The following is a 17,700-nucleotide window of genomic DNA, read 5'->3' as shown; positions in this document are numbered from 1 at the left end:
AATGCTAGAAAGCGTCGCAAAGCTTTCCAAGCATGGCACGGGACAAGGAGAGCGAGACGAGATTCCTCAAAATTTCGCATTAAATTAAAATGGGACACACAAGCTTTGTGAGACTCAGTCAAGCAATATCATTGCGATGTACAGTAATTACTATGTTATGAATATCATGGGATGGAGTACAGAACATAACAAAATCTCAAGTAAATATATGAATTAAAAAATGTTTTAAGGTCTCACTATGACTTATAGACTTGATTGTGCTCAAACCCATCAAATATTGTAAATTAGGTTGGGTTGAGCTGATGAGAACTTGTATGAGAGACCTTCCACGGATGATCAGATGCTCTAGATTGAGGGATGGCAGGATAGCTTTGATTCGGTAGCAGGCTCTCCTCAGTTTTTGTTCCTGGATTCTAACATTCAACTCTAAACTGGCAGCCTGCTGCAGTACCAGTAGGGCAGAGGTCTCAAACTGGGGTCTGCGGACCACCACTGGTACACGAGCTCCATTCAGGTGCTCCGCAGAAAGGTCGCGTAACCAAAAGATTAACTAGCTCGACCCTGCTTATATAGTAATAAACAAGCAAGAGCAGATCCGTAGAATATACATGATAATTCCCATGCTACATGCATTGCCCCCCATCAGCCACCATATGTGCTACTTGTGAATGTCTGCAGCTGTAGAGGAACCTAGGTAGGGTTTCAAACAGCAAAGGGCTTGTCTTGTGCTGCTTTTCTTTGTTGATTTATGCACATTTATTTGGCTATAGGAGCAGGGGGGATAATTATAAAGAACCTAGCCAACTGGGGATAATTCATTAGTTGAGAGCTGATTGGATGCTTCCTCCAATTTATGGGTGAGAGACATGCCTGGGTATTTGATATATATATACAGTCATGTGAAAAAGTAAGTACACCCCATGTAAAGTTTTGACTTTTTCAACATATTTCAACATACAGCTATTTGATCTTCATTTCAACAATATTGATAGATAAAGGTGAAATAATATAACAAATATCATGAAACATTTACATTTTGTAGTCCATTGTGTAATTTAAATAAACATAAATGCAAATTTCACATGTGGAAAAAGTAAGTACACCCCTACATTTATCACTACTTCAAATACCTAAAATTACAATCAGGTGCACCAGCTCAGGTGCAAATGATTAGAACATCGTTAGAGAGGATCTTGGAGGAACCTGTCTTATTTAAACCTCAGACATTTGGTTTGGTTTGCTCTTTGTTGTTGAAGTGTGCGGCGTCACCATGCCTAGATCAAAAGAGCTCTCTGAGGCCTTCAGAAAGAAGGTTATTTATGCTTACGAGTCTGGGAAGGGATTTAAAAATATCTCCAAACAATTTGAAATCAATCATTCGACTGTCCGGAAGATCATCTTCAAGTGGAGAAGATTCCACACAACTGCCAACTTGTTCAGGCCAGGCCGCCCCCAGCAAGTTCAGCCCGAGAGCAGACCGCAAGATGCTGAAAGAAGTCTCTAAGAACCCCAGGATGTCATCACAGGACCGACAGGTAGCTCTTGCCACTGTTGATGTCAAAGTGCATGAGTCTACCATTAGAAAGAGGCTGCACAAATTTGATCTACATGGGAGGTGTGCCAGGAGGAAACCTTTGCTGTCCAGAAAGAACATCAGGGCAAGACTAAAGTTTGCCAATGAACACCGAGGCAAAGACCAGCACTTCTGGATCAATGTGCTCTGGACAGATGAGTCAGAGGTAGAGCTATTTGGCCACAGTACCAGAAGACATGTTTGGCGAAAACCAAAGACAGCATTTGACCACAAGAACCTGATACCAACTGTAAAGCATGGTGGTGGAAATATTTTGGTTTGGGGCAGTTTTGCTGCATCAAGGCCTGGGCAGCTCACCATCATAGAATCCACTATGAATTCTTCATTGTACCAGAGGGTGCTTGAGGATAATGTGAGGCCATCTGTCGGAAAGTTGAAGCTCAACCGAAGGTGGACCTTGCAACATGACAATGACCCTAAACATACAGGTAAATCCACCAAGGAATGGCTGAAAAGAAAGAAATGGAGGGTTCTGGAATGGCTAAGTCAAAGCCCAGATATAAATCCCATCGAGATGTAGTGGGGGGGATTTGAAACGAGCTGTGCATGCAAGAAACCCCTCAACACATCGCACAGCTGAAAGAATTCTGCATGGAGGAGTGGGAAAAAATTTCTCCCAGTCGATGTCAGAGACTGGTAGACAGTTATAAGAAACGCCTACTTGAGGTTGTTTCTGCCAACGGGGGCAATACCACCTATTAGAGCCAAGGGTGTACTTACTTTTTCCACATGCAAAATTTGCATTTATGTTTATTTAAATTACTAGGGCATGCCCGTACTATATCTATATCTAAAATTATATCCCCCCCCTCTATTTACATGAAATGGTTTGGTCCAAAGCGAACGGCTTGCGAGTGGTGACAATCCCCCCCCCTCTATTTACATGCAATGGTTTGGTCCAAAGCGAACGGCTTCCGGAGTTTGGTAAAGAAATCGCCATCGCGTGCACAAACGCGCAGGAAAGCGAATGAATCGCAAATTCGTTTTTATTAGTTGTAAAACATAGTTTAACGCCAACATAGTTTGCAAACGTGAAATAAATGAATACGCTCTCAAATGTGCCATCCGAGGCAGAGTGTGCCCGCCACGTTCGGCACACGCGATCGTTCGCTGCTCTCTGATTGGTTGAATCGTTTTTTGGACATAGCTCGGTAAGTAATTGTCCGATTAATATGAAACCTTGAAAAGGCACATCCTCGGGTCCCCAGCAATATACCTGGCAAGTTAAAAGTATATCGGACCCGTGGTTGTCGAGAAACAGCGGTCACAGACAAACGTACAGACGTACAGACAGACAGACAGAGATTACTGGAATTATAGATAGATACAATGGACTACAAAATGTAAATGTTTCATGATATTTGTTATATTATATCACCTTTATCTGTCAATATTGTTGAAATGAAGATCAAATAGCTGTATGTTGAAATATGTTGAAAAAGTCAAAACGTTACATGGGGTGTACTTACTTTTTCACGTGACTGTATATATATATATATATATATGTGTGTGTGTGTGTGTGTGTGTGTGTGTGTGTGTGTGTGTGTGTGTGTGTGTGTGTGTGTGTGTGTGTGTGTGTACATATACATTATACATACATTGGTTCTTCACAAACTCTTTAAGATCGCCCTGTGTCAAGTAACAAATTCACAACAGATTCAAGAATTCCCAAGTAAACTATCATAATGTCACTTCTTCTTCCATATACAGCTCGTGTCTGCGAGCTTGCATCATTGCTTAAGAGCAGTATCACTATGTAGCTTAAGGAGTGGCTCCTGTAGATTATGCAGGGAATTTCTATAAATCGGCCAGGGTGCTGGTAATAAGTCGCCCACTTTTTGTGAAAGACGTGGCATTTTTAATGTATACCTGCTAATGCTAGCAGACTGGTCCCAAGCTAACATCCATTCCAGGGATAGTGCCCTTGGTGATGCAATGTCCTGCCTATGAAACACCAATCCAACAGTTTTTAGTGAGGATGACAATCAAACTAGACTAGACAGCTCAATGGTAAATATGTTGGTAAATATGTTGTAAATATGAGGACGAGACAGCTCAGAGTTGGAATGGGACGTTTTATCCATGTCCTTTTACAATTTACAATTCTCACTTTTACAATGTCCTGCGAAAGCAGAAAAAAAGGCATATCAGTAATCAATAATGAACAAGCTGCGTCCTCACTAATTGCCACACAATGTATTTACAAGCTGCTACTCACAATGAGTAGAAGAGAGGATATTAGAGAAAAGGACAAACAGGTTGGTGGTCTCTCTGTCTTCTACTGCCACATTTATGGTCTTGTACCCTCTGCCCTTTTTCGTCGAAAGCATGAGCACATGAAACCAACCTGATATGACCATGCTCATAGCAATAAGAGGCTCATTGGTTACCTGGCATCGATCCACATGATGCGTTTCTCCAGGTAGTCTACAGTCAGGCCATTCGGCCATCCGCCAGCACCTGTCTCACGGTGTATAACATGTCGGCCTGAGCCACTCATCGAAGCTGCTTCAATACGCGGGAACGATGAATCCCAGTCTGTCCAGAAGAGGATGCTGCAGGGGTTAAACATGTCATTATTATCGAGATCGAGCATGGATTGCCACAGCACTCCCTCAGATCTTATCAACACCTATTCTGCTAAAAAAATTTTTTAATTCACCACCCTCCTCTAACTCCACTGGAATGCCAACACAACCACCTTCTTTAACCAACCCGGAGCGAGGATCCAGAGCAATGGCACGGGGGTGTTCGATGACACCAGCGAGCAGTGTGGTTCTCATGGATCCGTTAAGACGTGCCACCTCAATCTGATCCAGGTTGCTCTCCACCCAGTAGATGTTTCCAGCAATCCAGTCGACAGCCAGGCCTTCAGGTGTTGCCAGTCCGTGCTCAACTACCACCTCCATGCCGCTGAGTCCTGCAAATGCACGTGCTACTTGACCCCCCAATATTCATGGAGATTTTCTGGAACACCAACAGTTATAATAGTGCATTTGCAATCCCAACATCAAAACTTTAAAATATTTAGGCCCTGAAGGGATTGAAATCAATGAAAAATAGGTCCTGATGGATTGTACAAAAGTTTGACCTGTCTAGTCAAAGTTATATTCTCGACTCAGCTTTGAGCTGTCAGATTGGTGCATCACAAAGTGTGCCAACCCTTGGACGTTTCTTAAGAAGGGGTTATGTCAGTAAGTATCAGTTTGTGGACATCAAAGAACGCAAAAAAGAAAGTACGAAAAAAAAAAGAAAAAAAAAGTCTTTGTTCAAAGGGTGTGCGCGTCATTGCCGGGATCCTTTTGCAAATTTCTGCCCAAACCTACAGAGGCTACTGGATCAGTGGTATAATCGCACCGCTCCACAACCTCAACCCCCCCACTCCCACTCCCACTCCAGAAATGATACTACCTGCAGGAAGAAGTCGTAATGACTCCCAGATGAATGTACATAATTTATGGTATGACGATATAATTCTGACCCAGCTATAAACTGTCATCCCTGCGTTTCACAGGCAGGCTGATTCATCAATGCACGTGCCCTTCCTCAGATGGACAGAAAACTAGGCATTCTGTTTGCCGACATTAGTCCCACAGCATACTTCACGAGCAGTAAGCGAGCTATCGCCGGCACCATGTCCAAATTCCTGCCCTAACTGCTGTTGGAAGAGCGACTTTAGACCACCAAGCACCAGCAATATGTCATGCATAGCACGATACTTGCGAAATCCCCAAAGCAAGTTGTTGAACTTTGACCTATGTTGACCTCAAAATAATTTGTGGTTGAATTCAGTGACCAGACATGCAAATCCTATTCAAATTTCAAGTCAATTGGTTGAAAATTGAGGATTTTAGAAACTTCACCTAAGTTGTTGACCTTTCGCCTATGTTGACCTTTTGACCTTTTGACCTCAAAATCAATAGGCTTCTTCCTTATGACCAACTCTACAATTTGTTGAAGTTTTGTAAATATCGGTTGAAAATTGTGACCTGTAGGCGACTGACATACAAACAGACAAACAAGAAAACGTCATGCGTAGCACGATACTTGCAAAATCCACCCTCCCCCAAAAGTTTTCCAATGATACATGATGGCCTATGTTGACCTTTTGGCCTATGGTGACCTCAAAAATACTTGGTGGTTGAATTCAGTAACCAGATATGCAAGTCCTCTTCAAATTACAAGTCAATTGGATGAAAATTGAGGATTTTAGAAATTTGGCCTATGTTGACCTTTTGGCCTATGTTCACCTAAAATATAATTTGTGGTTGAATTCAATGACGAGATATGCAAGTCTTTTTCAAATTTCAAGTCAATTGGATGAAATTTGAGGATTTTAGAAACTTGGCCTATGTTGACCATTTGGCCTATGTTGACCTCAAGAATACTTGGTGGTTGAATTCAGTGACCAGATGTGCAAGTCCTCTCCAAATTTCAAGTCAATTGGATGAAAATTGAGGATTTTAGAAATTTGGCCTATGTTGACCATTTGGCCTATGTTGACCTCAAAAATTATTGGTGGTTGAATTCAATGACCAGATATGCAAGTGGTCTTCAAATTTCAAGTCAATCGGATGAAAATTGAGGATTTTATAAATTTAGCAAAGTTGGGTGACCTTTGGCCTATGTTGACCTTTTGACCTATTGACCCCAAAAACAATAGGCTTCTGGCATTTGACCAACTCTACCACTTGGTGAAGTTTGGTGAAGATCGGTTGAAAATTGTGACCTGTAGGCCGGTGACAAACTAACAAACAGAGTCACAAACACAACCGACCAATATACTTGAAAAATCTTCGATTTTGCAAGTAATAAACAGACAGAATAACACACAAGACCAAACAATATACTTGAAAAAACTTCAATTTTTGCAAGTAATAAACCTTGCCAAGAGAATGCTTCAGCAGCACTGGGGCTCTTTAACAGAGTATGGTACATCGGATAAGATCGGATGATACTGTGAGTGAAAAACAGCATGCTCTATGATGCAGTGCCCCCTGTAGTTTATCCAACACTAGCAGAAGTACCCGGCGTTGCCGGGCGGGGGAGGAGGGAGGGGAGGGGGGAGAAGGGAAGGGGAGAGGGCAGGGGACAAGGGGGAGGGAGGGGAAAGGGGAGGGGGTGAGGGGTGAAGGGGAGGGAGGAAGGGGAGGGGAGGGGGGAGAGATGGAGCAGGGGGGAGGGAGGAGGGGGGGAGGGAGGAGGGAAGGGGAGGGGGAAGGGGAGTGGGAAGGGGAGGGGGGCAGGGGGGTAGGGGGCAGGGGGGAAGGGAGGGGGGAAGGGGGCAGGGGGGAAGGGGGGAAGGGAGGGGGGGAAGGGGGGAGGGGAGGGGGGAAATGGGGGAGCATGGCGGGAGGGGGAGGGAGGGGGGAGGGGGCAGGGGGTGGGGTGATGGGGAGGGGAGAGGGGGAGGCAGGAGAGGAAGGGGGTTCATATATATGCTGGTGGGTGAATGTTGCGTTCATCACATTTCTGCGTTCAGTGTGATGCAGATCAGGAAGAAGAAGAAGGTGTACTACCAACTTCGTACACTTCCGGAATTGTTTGATTTATTTGTGTTCAAATGTCTGGTGATTGTTTTGTATTTATTTATGCGAATGTGAACTTGTATATAACTGTCATTAATTTTAAAAGGCTTCGGCACGATCGAGCGATTTTTTTTTTTAACTCCAAAAAAACGATCTTTTTTTTTTCATAATTAGGTTTAATCTCCATGAAATGGAGAGTAACCTATTATTACTGCTAGAGGTTTTCTTATTATTCTTCCGCCCTATTTTGCACCTCCGAAAACTTCATAATTAATGTTCTCAGCAACCGCTGATCAGATTGACAGGAAATTTTCAACAAATGATCGTCTTGGCTCCTAGAATTTTTTAATGCTAATTATGATGTCATAGGTCACGTGGTATGGGCGCCATCTTGTAAAACACATTGAACTTTGCCCCTCTGTATCTCCGAAACGGCTCAATGGAAAAATTTGAGGTATGGCTCATTCTAAAGAACTCTTCAATCGGAACAAAAGAAATGTGTATCGAGTATATTAAAAATGCTAACGTTAAGAGGTTAGAATTCGTCAAACAAAAAATTTTCTCCCCCGAAAATGGGATTTTTTCCCCAGATGCTTAGTTAAAAAAACTCAGATGCAAAAAATTTCGAAGTCATACATCACATGGTTCGGCCGCCATCTTGTTTTTCGTGAAAAAACACAAAAAACCCTTTTTCTCCGCAACGGCTGAACGGATCGAGCCAAACTTGGCATGCGTATTCGCATACCCATGACGAACAAAAATGTCAGTGAGCACGATGTCATCCGACACATGGTTTCAGAGTTATGACGTTGTAAAGCTCAAACTAGAAATGGTATCACCTCCATAATTTGTGGAGATATCGAGTGGAAACTTTACACAAATGTTCCTCATGGGGGGATGTTTCAATGTTACTTGAGACGTTTTGATAAGTCACATGGTTTGGCAGCAATAAATAATGGAAGTTAAATTTTAAAAAGCTTGTAACTCTTGAACCACTGCATGGATCGACTTGAATGTTTAATGCAATGTATCTCTCATCAAGCGGAACAAGTCTGCAAAATTTAAAGATGATTGGATGTACGGTCTGGAAGCTAGAAGTTGTTATTGCGTGAAGAACCAGAACCGCACTTTTTTTATGACCAGGCCATGTGACATAACCACCTCACGAGCTAAGGGTAGCTCGAAATTAAATTGTCTTCGGATTTGGCAGTCGCTAGAGGGTGGTAACATTCGAATGCAACAAATCTGGACAAATTCTGATGAATTTTCGTAAAACTACACGATATTGTCATTTACATTGGAAAATAACATTGTAAAACTCTCCGCCGTCTCGGCTTATTTCTCGCTCTGAAGTTCATCCTGTCTTCAATTTTAAAGAGAAAGAGAGGGATCTGCAAGCAATGGTGACCTTTATTTGGTGGAAATCCGATGAAAAATGACGAAGTTATTCAAAATCTAACATTTTAAATGGATCGCATTTCCAAAGTGAATTCTTCCTCAGGTAAAATATCCATGCGTGCAGGCAGACCTTGCGGCGTCAATTTTGCTCCGATTTCAAATCGGATTTCGATTGTCGTATTGCCTCGGATGAGTTAACAAAATACCACAACAAATTTGGTGACAATCATGAAAAATTTGACCAAGTTCGATCGACGGGATACTTCGTTCTTATGCGACACGGGCCACGGATGACGTCATGCCACGACATGACGTTCTTCCACGGGTGGCAGATATCGTTAATTAAATGAAAATATTTTTTAAAATGGATGGGGTGGGGGGATGTGTGTGTGTGTGTTTGTGTGGAGAGGTTTGGGTATGGGGGGAGGGGTGTGGGAGTGTTTGTGTGTGTGTGTGTGTGTGTATATGTGTGTGTGTGTGTTGGGGGTGGGGGTGGGGGGATGTGTGGGTGGGGATGTGTCTTAGGGGGGGGGGGGGTGGGGAAGGGTATGTGCGTTTGTGTTCATATGTGTGTGCGTGTGTGGGGAGGGGTGTGGGGGTGTTTGTGTGTGGATGTGTGTGTATATATGTGTGTGTGTGTGTGTGTGTGTGTGTGTGTGTGTGTGTGTGTGTGTGTGTGTGTGTGTGTGTATGTGGGGGGGGGGGTATGGGGAATGTGTGTGTGTGTGTGTGTGTGTGTGTTGGGGGTGGGGTGTGTGTGTGTAGGGGGGATGTGTGTGTGTGTGGGGGTGGAGGGATGTGTGTGTGTAGGTGGGGGGGGGGGGGGGTTGGTGTGTGTGTGTTTGGAGGGGTGTGCGTTTGGGGGGAGGGGTGTGGGTGGGGGTAGGGGGGATGTGTGTGTGTGTGTGTGTGTGTGTGTGTGTTTGTGTGTGTGTGTGTGTCGGGGTTGTATCCAAGGTGGTTGTGTCAAAGCAAGTCCAATGAAAGTGGGGTTGTATCAAAAGTGGGGTTGTATCAAAAGTGGGTGCGAGTAAACCGGTCATCACTGCCAGCAGTTTTAAAGTGGTAGTTCTAGTTATTATTATTATTATTATTTTTGCCTAAAACAGTCCCAGACACTCACTGATGAGCCTCTGAAAGTTTGACGAAGAGCCGTTCAGCCAACTCTGAGAAAAATGGCGACAGACAGACAGACATCTCTCTTATATAGTAGATCACTCAAGTGTATGTAAATGTGTTTCTATGAGGATAAAGTATTTTCAACTCGTCTTCATGAAGGGAGCAAGCAAGTCACATTGAGGGATTAAAGCATAAAATGACAAATCACACGTGAATTATTCAATTAAACTATCAAATCAACCTTTTTGCCAGAGACTGCATGATGAGAGATTTCAAGCTCCGTGACCACAGATGTTTGAGCCATAAACTGTTTTACTGTGAACAATTTCATTTTCATATTTGAACATTTCAATTTCTGATCACAAGGAACGTTTACCTTAACAGGTGCTGGTTCATAAGCACACCTTGAAATCCCATACTGACAGTGAGTCAAAGGTCAAATTAAAAAAAAAAATCAATCTTATGAATGAACATGATTGAGAGGCATTACAGAGGAATTTTGGAACAGATGATTAGGTGTACTGTTGAAATCATGAAAAGAATCACCTCCATTGGTGATGAGTTTTCCACGGTAAATCTTGTCTTCCACCACGTCAGTCCAGTAGAGCATGCTCTTGTTCAGGTGAAAATCCAGTGCGATGGTGTTTCGTAGACCAGGTACCATAACACTGTACTCCCCACTTTGCAAGTCAATGCGACGAATCTCGTGCCGGTTAGAAAACACAATGGATGGGGGAAAGGGGTCTGCAATGAGAGAACATGATAAAAAAAAAAAACCACAATGAGCAGCAAAGGAGTATCGCACAGATAAAGAGCACAGAAAGTGGGCACACAATAAAAATGCAAGTTCCTAATGAGCAAAATGGAAGGTGTATATGTTTAGGGAGCTTTGTGGTGAAGAGAATGTTGCACGATGAAGAAATGGGTGCATGGGAGGTGAGTGCATGCTGAGGATGGTGAATATTGAGGATGGTGTATATTGAGGATAGTACATATTGAGATGCAATTGAGATAAGGTGATGCAATTGAGGATGGTGAATATTGAGGATGGTGTATATTGAGGATGGTGTATATTGAGGATTGTGTATATTGAGGCTGGCGTATATTGAGGATGGCGTATATTGAGGATGGCGTATATTGAGGATGGCGTATATTGAGGATGCCGTATATTGAGCATAGTACATATTGAGGATGGTGTTTATTGAGGAGGTTGTACATTGAGGAGGGTGTATATTGAGGATAGTACATATTGAGGATGGTGTTTTTTGAGGATGGCATAAATTGAGGATAGTACATATTGAGGATGGTGTTTATTGAGGAGGGTGTATATTGAGGATGGTGTTTATTGAGGATGATTAATTTGATGAAGGTGTATATTGAGGATGGTACATATTGAGGATGGTACATATTGAGCATGGTACATATTGAGAATGGTACATATTGAGGATGGCGTATATTGAGGATGGTGTTTATTGAGGATGGTACATATTGAGCATGGTACATATTGAGGCTGGTACATATTGAGCATGGTACATATTGAGAATGGTACATATTGAGAATGGTACATATTGAGGATGGCGTATATTGAGGATGGTGTTTATTGAGGATGGTACATGTTGAGGATGGCGTATATTGAGGATGGCGTATATTGAGGATAGTACATATTGAGGATGGTGTTTATTGAGGAGGATGTATATTGAGGATGGTGTTTATTAAGGAGGGTGTATATTGAGGATGGTGTTTATTGAGGAGGGTGTATATTGAGGATGGTGTTTATTGAAGAGGGTGTATATTGAGGATGGTGTTTATTGAGGAGGGTGTATATTGAGGATGATGTTTATTGAGGATGGCGTATATTGAGGATGGTGTTTATTGAGGCTGGTCCAATTTGTACATATTGAGGATGGTGTTTATTGAGAATGGTACATATTGAGGATGGTGTATATTGAGGATGGTGTTTATTGAGGATGGTACATATTGAGGATGGCGTATATTGAGGATGGCGTATATTGAGGAGGGTGTATATTGAGCATGGTGTTTATTGAGGAAGATGTATATTGAGGATGGTGTTTATTGAGGAGGATGTATCTTGAGGATTGTGTTTATTGAGAAGGGTGTATATTGAGGATGGTGTTTATTGAGGAGGGTGTATATTGAGGATGGTGTTTATTGAGGATGGCGTATATTGAGGATAGTACATATTGAGGATGGTGTTTATTGAGGAGGGTGTATATTGAGGATGGTGTTTATTGAGGATGGCGTATATTGAGGATAGTACATATTGAGGATGGTGTTTATTGAGGAGTGTGTATATTGAGGATGGTGTTTATTGAGGATGGCATATATTGAGGATAGTACATATTGAGGATGGTGTTTATTGAGGAGGATGGTTATTGAGGGTGGTGTTTATTGAGGAGGGTGTATATTGAGGATGGTGTTTAATGAGGAGGGTGTATATTGAGGATGGTGTTTATTGAGGATGGCGTATATTGAGGCTGGTGTTTATTGAGGATGGTACATATTGAGGATGGCATATCTTGAGGATGGCGTATATTGAGGAGGGTGTATATTGAGGACGGTGTTTATTGAGGATTGTGTTTATTGAGGAGGGTGAATATTGAGGCTGGTGTTTATTGAGGAGGGTGTATATTGAGGATTGTGTTTATTGAGGAGGATGTATCTTGAGGATGGTGTTTATTGAGAAGGGTGTATATTGAGGAAGGTGTATATTGATGATGGTGTTTATTGAAGAGGGTGTATATTGAGGATGGTGTTTATTGAGGAGGGTGTATGTTGTGGATGGTGTTTGTTGAGGAGGGTGTATATTGAGGATGGTGTATATTGAGGATGGTGTTTATTGAAGAGGGTGTATATTGAGGATGGTGTTTATTGAGGATGGTACATATTGAGGATGGCGTATATTGAGGATGGCGTATATTGAGGATGGCGTCTATTGAGGAGGATGTATATTGAGGATGGTGTTTATTGAGGATTGTGTTTATTGAGGAGGGTGAATATTGAGGATGGTGTTTATTGAGGAAGGTGTATATTGAGGATTGTGTTTATTGAGGAGGATGTATCTTGAGGATGGTGTTTATTGAGAAGGGTGTATATTGAGGCTGGTGTTTATTGAGGAAGGTGTATATTGAGGATGGTGTTTATTGAAGAGGGTGTATATTGAGGATGGTGTTTATTGAGGAGGGTGTATGTTGAGGATGGTGTTTATTGAGGAGGGTGTATATTGAGGATGGTGTTTATTGAAGAGGGTGTATATTGAGGATGGTGTTTATTGAAGAGGGTGTATATTGAGGATGGTGTTTATTGAAGAGGGTGTATATTGAGAATGGTGTTTATTGAGGAGGGTGTATATTGAGGCTGGTGTTTATTGAAGAGGATGTATATTGAGGATGGTGTTTATTGAGGAGGGTGTGTATTGAGGATGGTGTTTATTGAGGAGGGTGTATATTGAAGATGGTGTTTATTGAGGAGGATGTATATTGAGGATGGTGTTTATTGAAGAGGATGTATATTGAGGATGGTGTTTATTGAAGAGGGTGTATATTGAGGATGGGGTTTATTGAGGAGGGTGTATATTGAGGATGGTGTTTGTTGAGGAGGGTGTATATTGAGGATGGTGTTTGTTGAGGAGGGTGTATATTGAGGATGGTGTTTATTGAGGAGGATGTATATTGACATGGCAGGTTTTGAAGGCAAAGAAAGCAGGTGATACATATTATTTCTGGTATGTAAAAGCTCCAGATGTTATGCACAAGTGGAGTTTATTAAAAAAAAATCATTTCTGATACAATTTCTTGTCTCCGCACTCTGCTTTCTGTGGAACCTGCCTTTACATATCCGTGCCATCACCCTCACCTTCCCTCCAAGCTTTCAAACCATTACTCTCATCCATGGTCGATGTGCATTTGTAACCATTTTATTCCATAACTAGAGGTAAGTTATTTCATTAAATTTACTGCCATCACGGATTTCCCCTGTGTCTGACCCTGGCGTCAATATAAGTTCCACACCCATAAACAAATAGAAATAGGACAGTCTGTGAAATGAGAACGGCTTCTTGGCTGTCATGTAACCCCTGCCCCCTTTTCTCTCTATCCGCCCCCACCACGTTTTGTCACACTCACCCTCCTATCTCCCCCCCTCCCCCACCCCCCCACCACCCCAACTAGAATTTTTGAGAATTTCATTATGAATGAGAAGTGAGCAGTGAAATGGGACAGGAAAAGGTGCAACTCTGCTATTAAACAGGAAGTACAAATTGAGATCGAGTGTGTGAATGTGATGTGAAACAAAGGCAATATGCAGGTGTATTAGGATGGATGAGCATGGTGGATAAATACTACTGAGTGTTATGTGAGAGTACAAGCGTGCCACGGATCCTGGGAGATGATGGCCAACATGATGAATCAAGCCTGACATCCTCAAACTCGAAAATAGGAAGAATGTTCAAAACAGACTCCTCATGTAATCCTCCTGTTCTACATCCTTATTACAATCAATCCACATTATCTATCTATATTCTATATTTATTATATTTATATTTACTAGGGCATGCCCGTACTATATATATATCTAAAATTATATCCCCCCCCCCCTCTATTTACATGAAATGGTTTGGTCCAAAGCGAACGGCTTGCGAGTACGGTGACAATCCCCCCCCTCTATTTACATGAAATGGTTTGGTCCAAAGCGAACGGCTTGCGAGTACGGTGACAATCCCCCCCCCTCTATTTACATGAAATGGTTTGGTCCAAAGCGAACGGCTTGCGAGTACGGTGACAATCCCCCCCCCCTCTATTTACATGAAATGGTTTGGTCCAAAGCGAACGGCTTGCGGAGTTTGGTAAAGAAATCGCCATAGCTCGGTAACTACTTGTCCGATTAATATGAAACCTTGAAAAGGCACATCCTCAGGTCCCCAGCAATATACCTGGCAAGTTTCAAGTATATCGGACCCGTGGTTGTCGAGAAACAGCGGTCACAGACAAACATACAAACATACAAACATACAAACATACAAACATACAAACATACACACAGAGATTACTGGAATTATAGATAGATATATACAGACTTGGCATTTAATATGGAATATATTTTTTTTCTTGACTTGGGTTTACTTTCTTAACTCAGTATATCAATCTGGTGAGTTTCTTTTACACTTTGGTGATTTATTTGTTAAAAGAACCATGTCACTGATTGTCTGTCGCAGCAAGAAGTCAACAACAGGATTATATCACAGGTGGCGTGGCAAATGTACGGACAGGTGCATTTGACGATTGGCTTCACAGTCGGGTATACAAGGGTTGTTGCGTTCTGTATTAGTGGAAAACAACTGCTGCACGTCTCCAAAAGTTATTGCCGCTTCCTCTGGAGATGGTCCGTCAACTCGACAATGCTGTTTGTCATGGAGTGGTGGCTTTACGAAATTACGGCATGAAAGAGCGTGCTATTGCTCGGCAGTATGGAATCACTCAAGGTCAGGTGTCAAAGATCCTGAAACGAAATGCTCAGAGGGGTGTCCCTACTCCAATACCGAGGCCAGGACGTCCCCGCAGAACCACAAGGAAGGATGATCGCCACCTGCACCGGTTAGTCCGCAATGGCCGTACCAAGTCAGCTAATCGGCTTAGGGCTGAGTGGCAGCAACTGACAAATGTGCCTGTATCCAGAAGGCGAGTCAACCAACGACTGGTTCAAGCAGGCTATCGTGCCAGGCGTCCCCTGAGAAAGACATGCCTGACCAGACAACACAGCCAGCGCCGATTGCAGTGGGCCAGAGAACACCGTCAATGGCAGCCAGGACACTCGAATCATGTGATCTTCAGTGACGAGTCTGGATTTTTTTTTTTTTTTTTTGTATACTGAATCGAGGCTCGTGAAAGAGCTAAAATTGCAGCAGTCTAGAGTCTAGATTTCTGGTCTATCGTCAAGATGGCCACGTCCAAGTGTGCAGACAAGTGCACGAACCCTACAACGAAGATTGTATAGTGCCAAGAGTCCAAACTGGAGGTGGTGGGGTGACCGTTTGGGCTGCTTTTCATGCAGGGGGCAAAACTGACCTGGTTGTTCTGAATGGAAACCTGAACCAGTTCAAGTACAGGGCCATTCTGGAAGAAACATTGCTTCCATTTGTTCGTGCAGCCTTTCGAGGAAACTTTGTCTTCCAAGATGACAATGCACGGCCTCATCGTGCTTGCATGATCCAACACTTTCTTGCTGACCGTGGTGTAGAGCATATGGAGTGGCCTGCCATGTCCCCGGATATGAATCCGATAGAGAACTTGTGAGCAGAATTAACGGGTCAAATCGACCACTTGGACCAGCAGCCGACCTCTGTGCGTGAATTGCAGCAGGCTATTGTCACTGCATGGCAAGCGATTCCTGTCCAAACCTTGGCAAATCTCGTGAACAGCATGCCTCAACGTGTACGTGCTCTCCTGAATGCTCGTGGGGGTTACACGAAGTACTGAACTGTAATTTTACTGTCCGTAATCCCAATCGTAATTTAACTTTTGTTTTTGTTAAAAAAATTTTTGGCTAATGTGCAAAATAAAGAGATACTTCTGGAAAACGTACAGAAGTTTAACACAGTACTGTCCATGAATTGAGTTTGATATCAGTTTACATCACTTTCAAGGATCAATTTATTTGTTTCGAAATGTCAAATGTGGTTTTTGTTTCTTTTAAAGGTCACATTAACAAAATCTAGAATAATTTAAACATAATTCCAATGAACTTTTGGTTCTAAGACATCTTGAAAAGTAAGTTCACCCCCACAAAAAAAATATTCCATATTAAATGCCAAGTCTGTAGATATATATAAAAGAAAGTTTTTGTTTGTTTGTTTGTCTGTGCAAGCTAATCTCTTGAACGGTGAAAGATAGGAGGAAACCTCCAATACAAAAAATGTCGGGACGGGCCCCGGGAAGGTTATAGGCCAGGTGGTGAGGCCGGTCGAGGCCCACCTCGGCCGGGCCGAGCCCATTTCACAATTAAAAGCTGAGCTGAATTATAGTAGTCAATCTTCTATGGCCGCGAGTAAAAGCTGAATTATAGTAGTAAATTCATTCAAAAAGAACCAAAAATGTCGGGACGGGCCCCAGGAAGGTTATAGGCTAGGTGTCGAGGCCGGTCGAGGCCGCATCGGCCGGGCTGGGCCCATTTCGCAATTAAAAGCTGAACTGAATTATAGTAGTCAATCTTCTACAGCCGCGAGTAAAGGTTGAATTATAGTAGCAAATTCATTCAAAAAGAACCCGGGCAACGCCGGGTGCTTTCGGCTAGTTTACGATAATTTAATCAATCGTAGTGTGATGCAAACTCACCATAGCCCCGACCACCCAATGCCAACACATACCACCAAAACAGACACACAGATCGACACAGACAGAGACACATGCACCATTTTGCCATGAACTGTTATATTTGCAATAACATTTTTGTGCCTTGAAAGGAGAAGGTTAAAAATGATGGAGTGGATTTAATATTAAGTCGAGTCTGTGAAACGAAAACGGAACATTTCGTTAGTTGTGAATTTAAATTGGTTATTCTTGTATCCGATTTCTGTGACAATTAGATGAAGTCTTCATTTCAAGTTTTTCATGCTTATTCTTTTACATGCATGATGGTGTATTTGAGTCTTGGGGGAGTAGAGGGAGGTGGCATGGGGAAAGAGGAGGGGATAAAAAAATATTTGGTGTGTGCAAGAAGAGTTTTCATTGCTGTCTCAGCAAATAACATAACACTTGCTTCAGATTGGTTAAAATGATGTAATGACATGAAATGGAGTCACATGGTAACATCACAGCACTGACAAGAATGGCACTCAGTAGAGAGCATGCCTCCGCCAGGCTGAACAGTTTACGTTTTGTATCCCATTGATAGGCCGGATCTGGATTCGGACCTGAACCAAAATCGAATCGGCTTGTTCTCGTCGCTTAACCAACCCATCCACCAAGTTTTGTCATAACTCGTCCACAACTTTATGAAATAGGCTCTATCATTTTTTGACCCATCTCTCAATGGTGAAGAATTAATTAA

The 17,700-nt window shown here is 42.5% G+C and overlaps 1 protein-coding gene across 6 annotated transcripts in view; it reads right to left on the bottom strand.

The window, feature by feature from the left end:
• LRP1 (LDL receptor related protein 1) overlaps positions 1-17,700 on the bottom strand; it is a 524,929-nt gene that overhangs the window by 176,536 nt on the left and 330,693 nt on the right. For all 6 annotated transcript variants that reach the window (XM_078780908.1, XM_078780909.1, XM_078780910.1 and 3 more), the window contains exons 24-26: positions 10,186-10,383; positions 4,310-4,514; positions 3,985-4,149 (exon numbers count right to left, since the gene is read on the bottom strand). In XM_078780908.1, coding sequence (XP_078637034.1) covers positions 3,985-4,149; positions 4,310-4,514; positions 10,186-10,383 — 568 coding nt within the window. The remainder of the gene's footprint in view (positions 1-3,984; positions 4,150-4,309; positions 4,515-10,185; positions 10,384-17,700) is intronic.

This window comes from Myxine glutinosa, chromosome 6 (assembly GCF_964187855.1).
Source record: "Myxine glutinosa chromosome 6, kmMyxGlut1.1, whole genome shotgun sequence".
NCBI lineage: Eukaryota > Metazoa > Chordata > Myxini > Myxiniformes > Myxinidae > Myxine > Myxine glutinosa.
The sequence above is the reverse complement of the archived record's forward strand: the minus strand, read 5'-3'. Positions and strand labels throughout refer to the sequence as shown.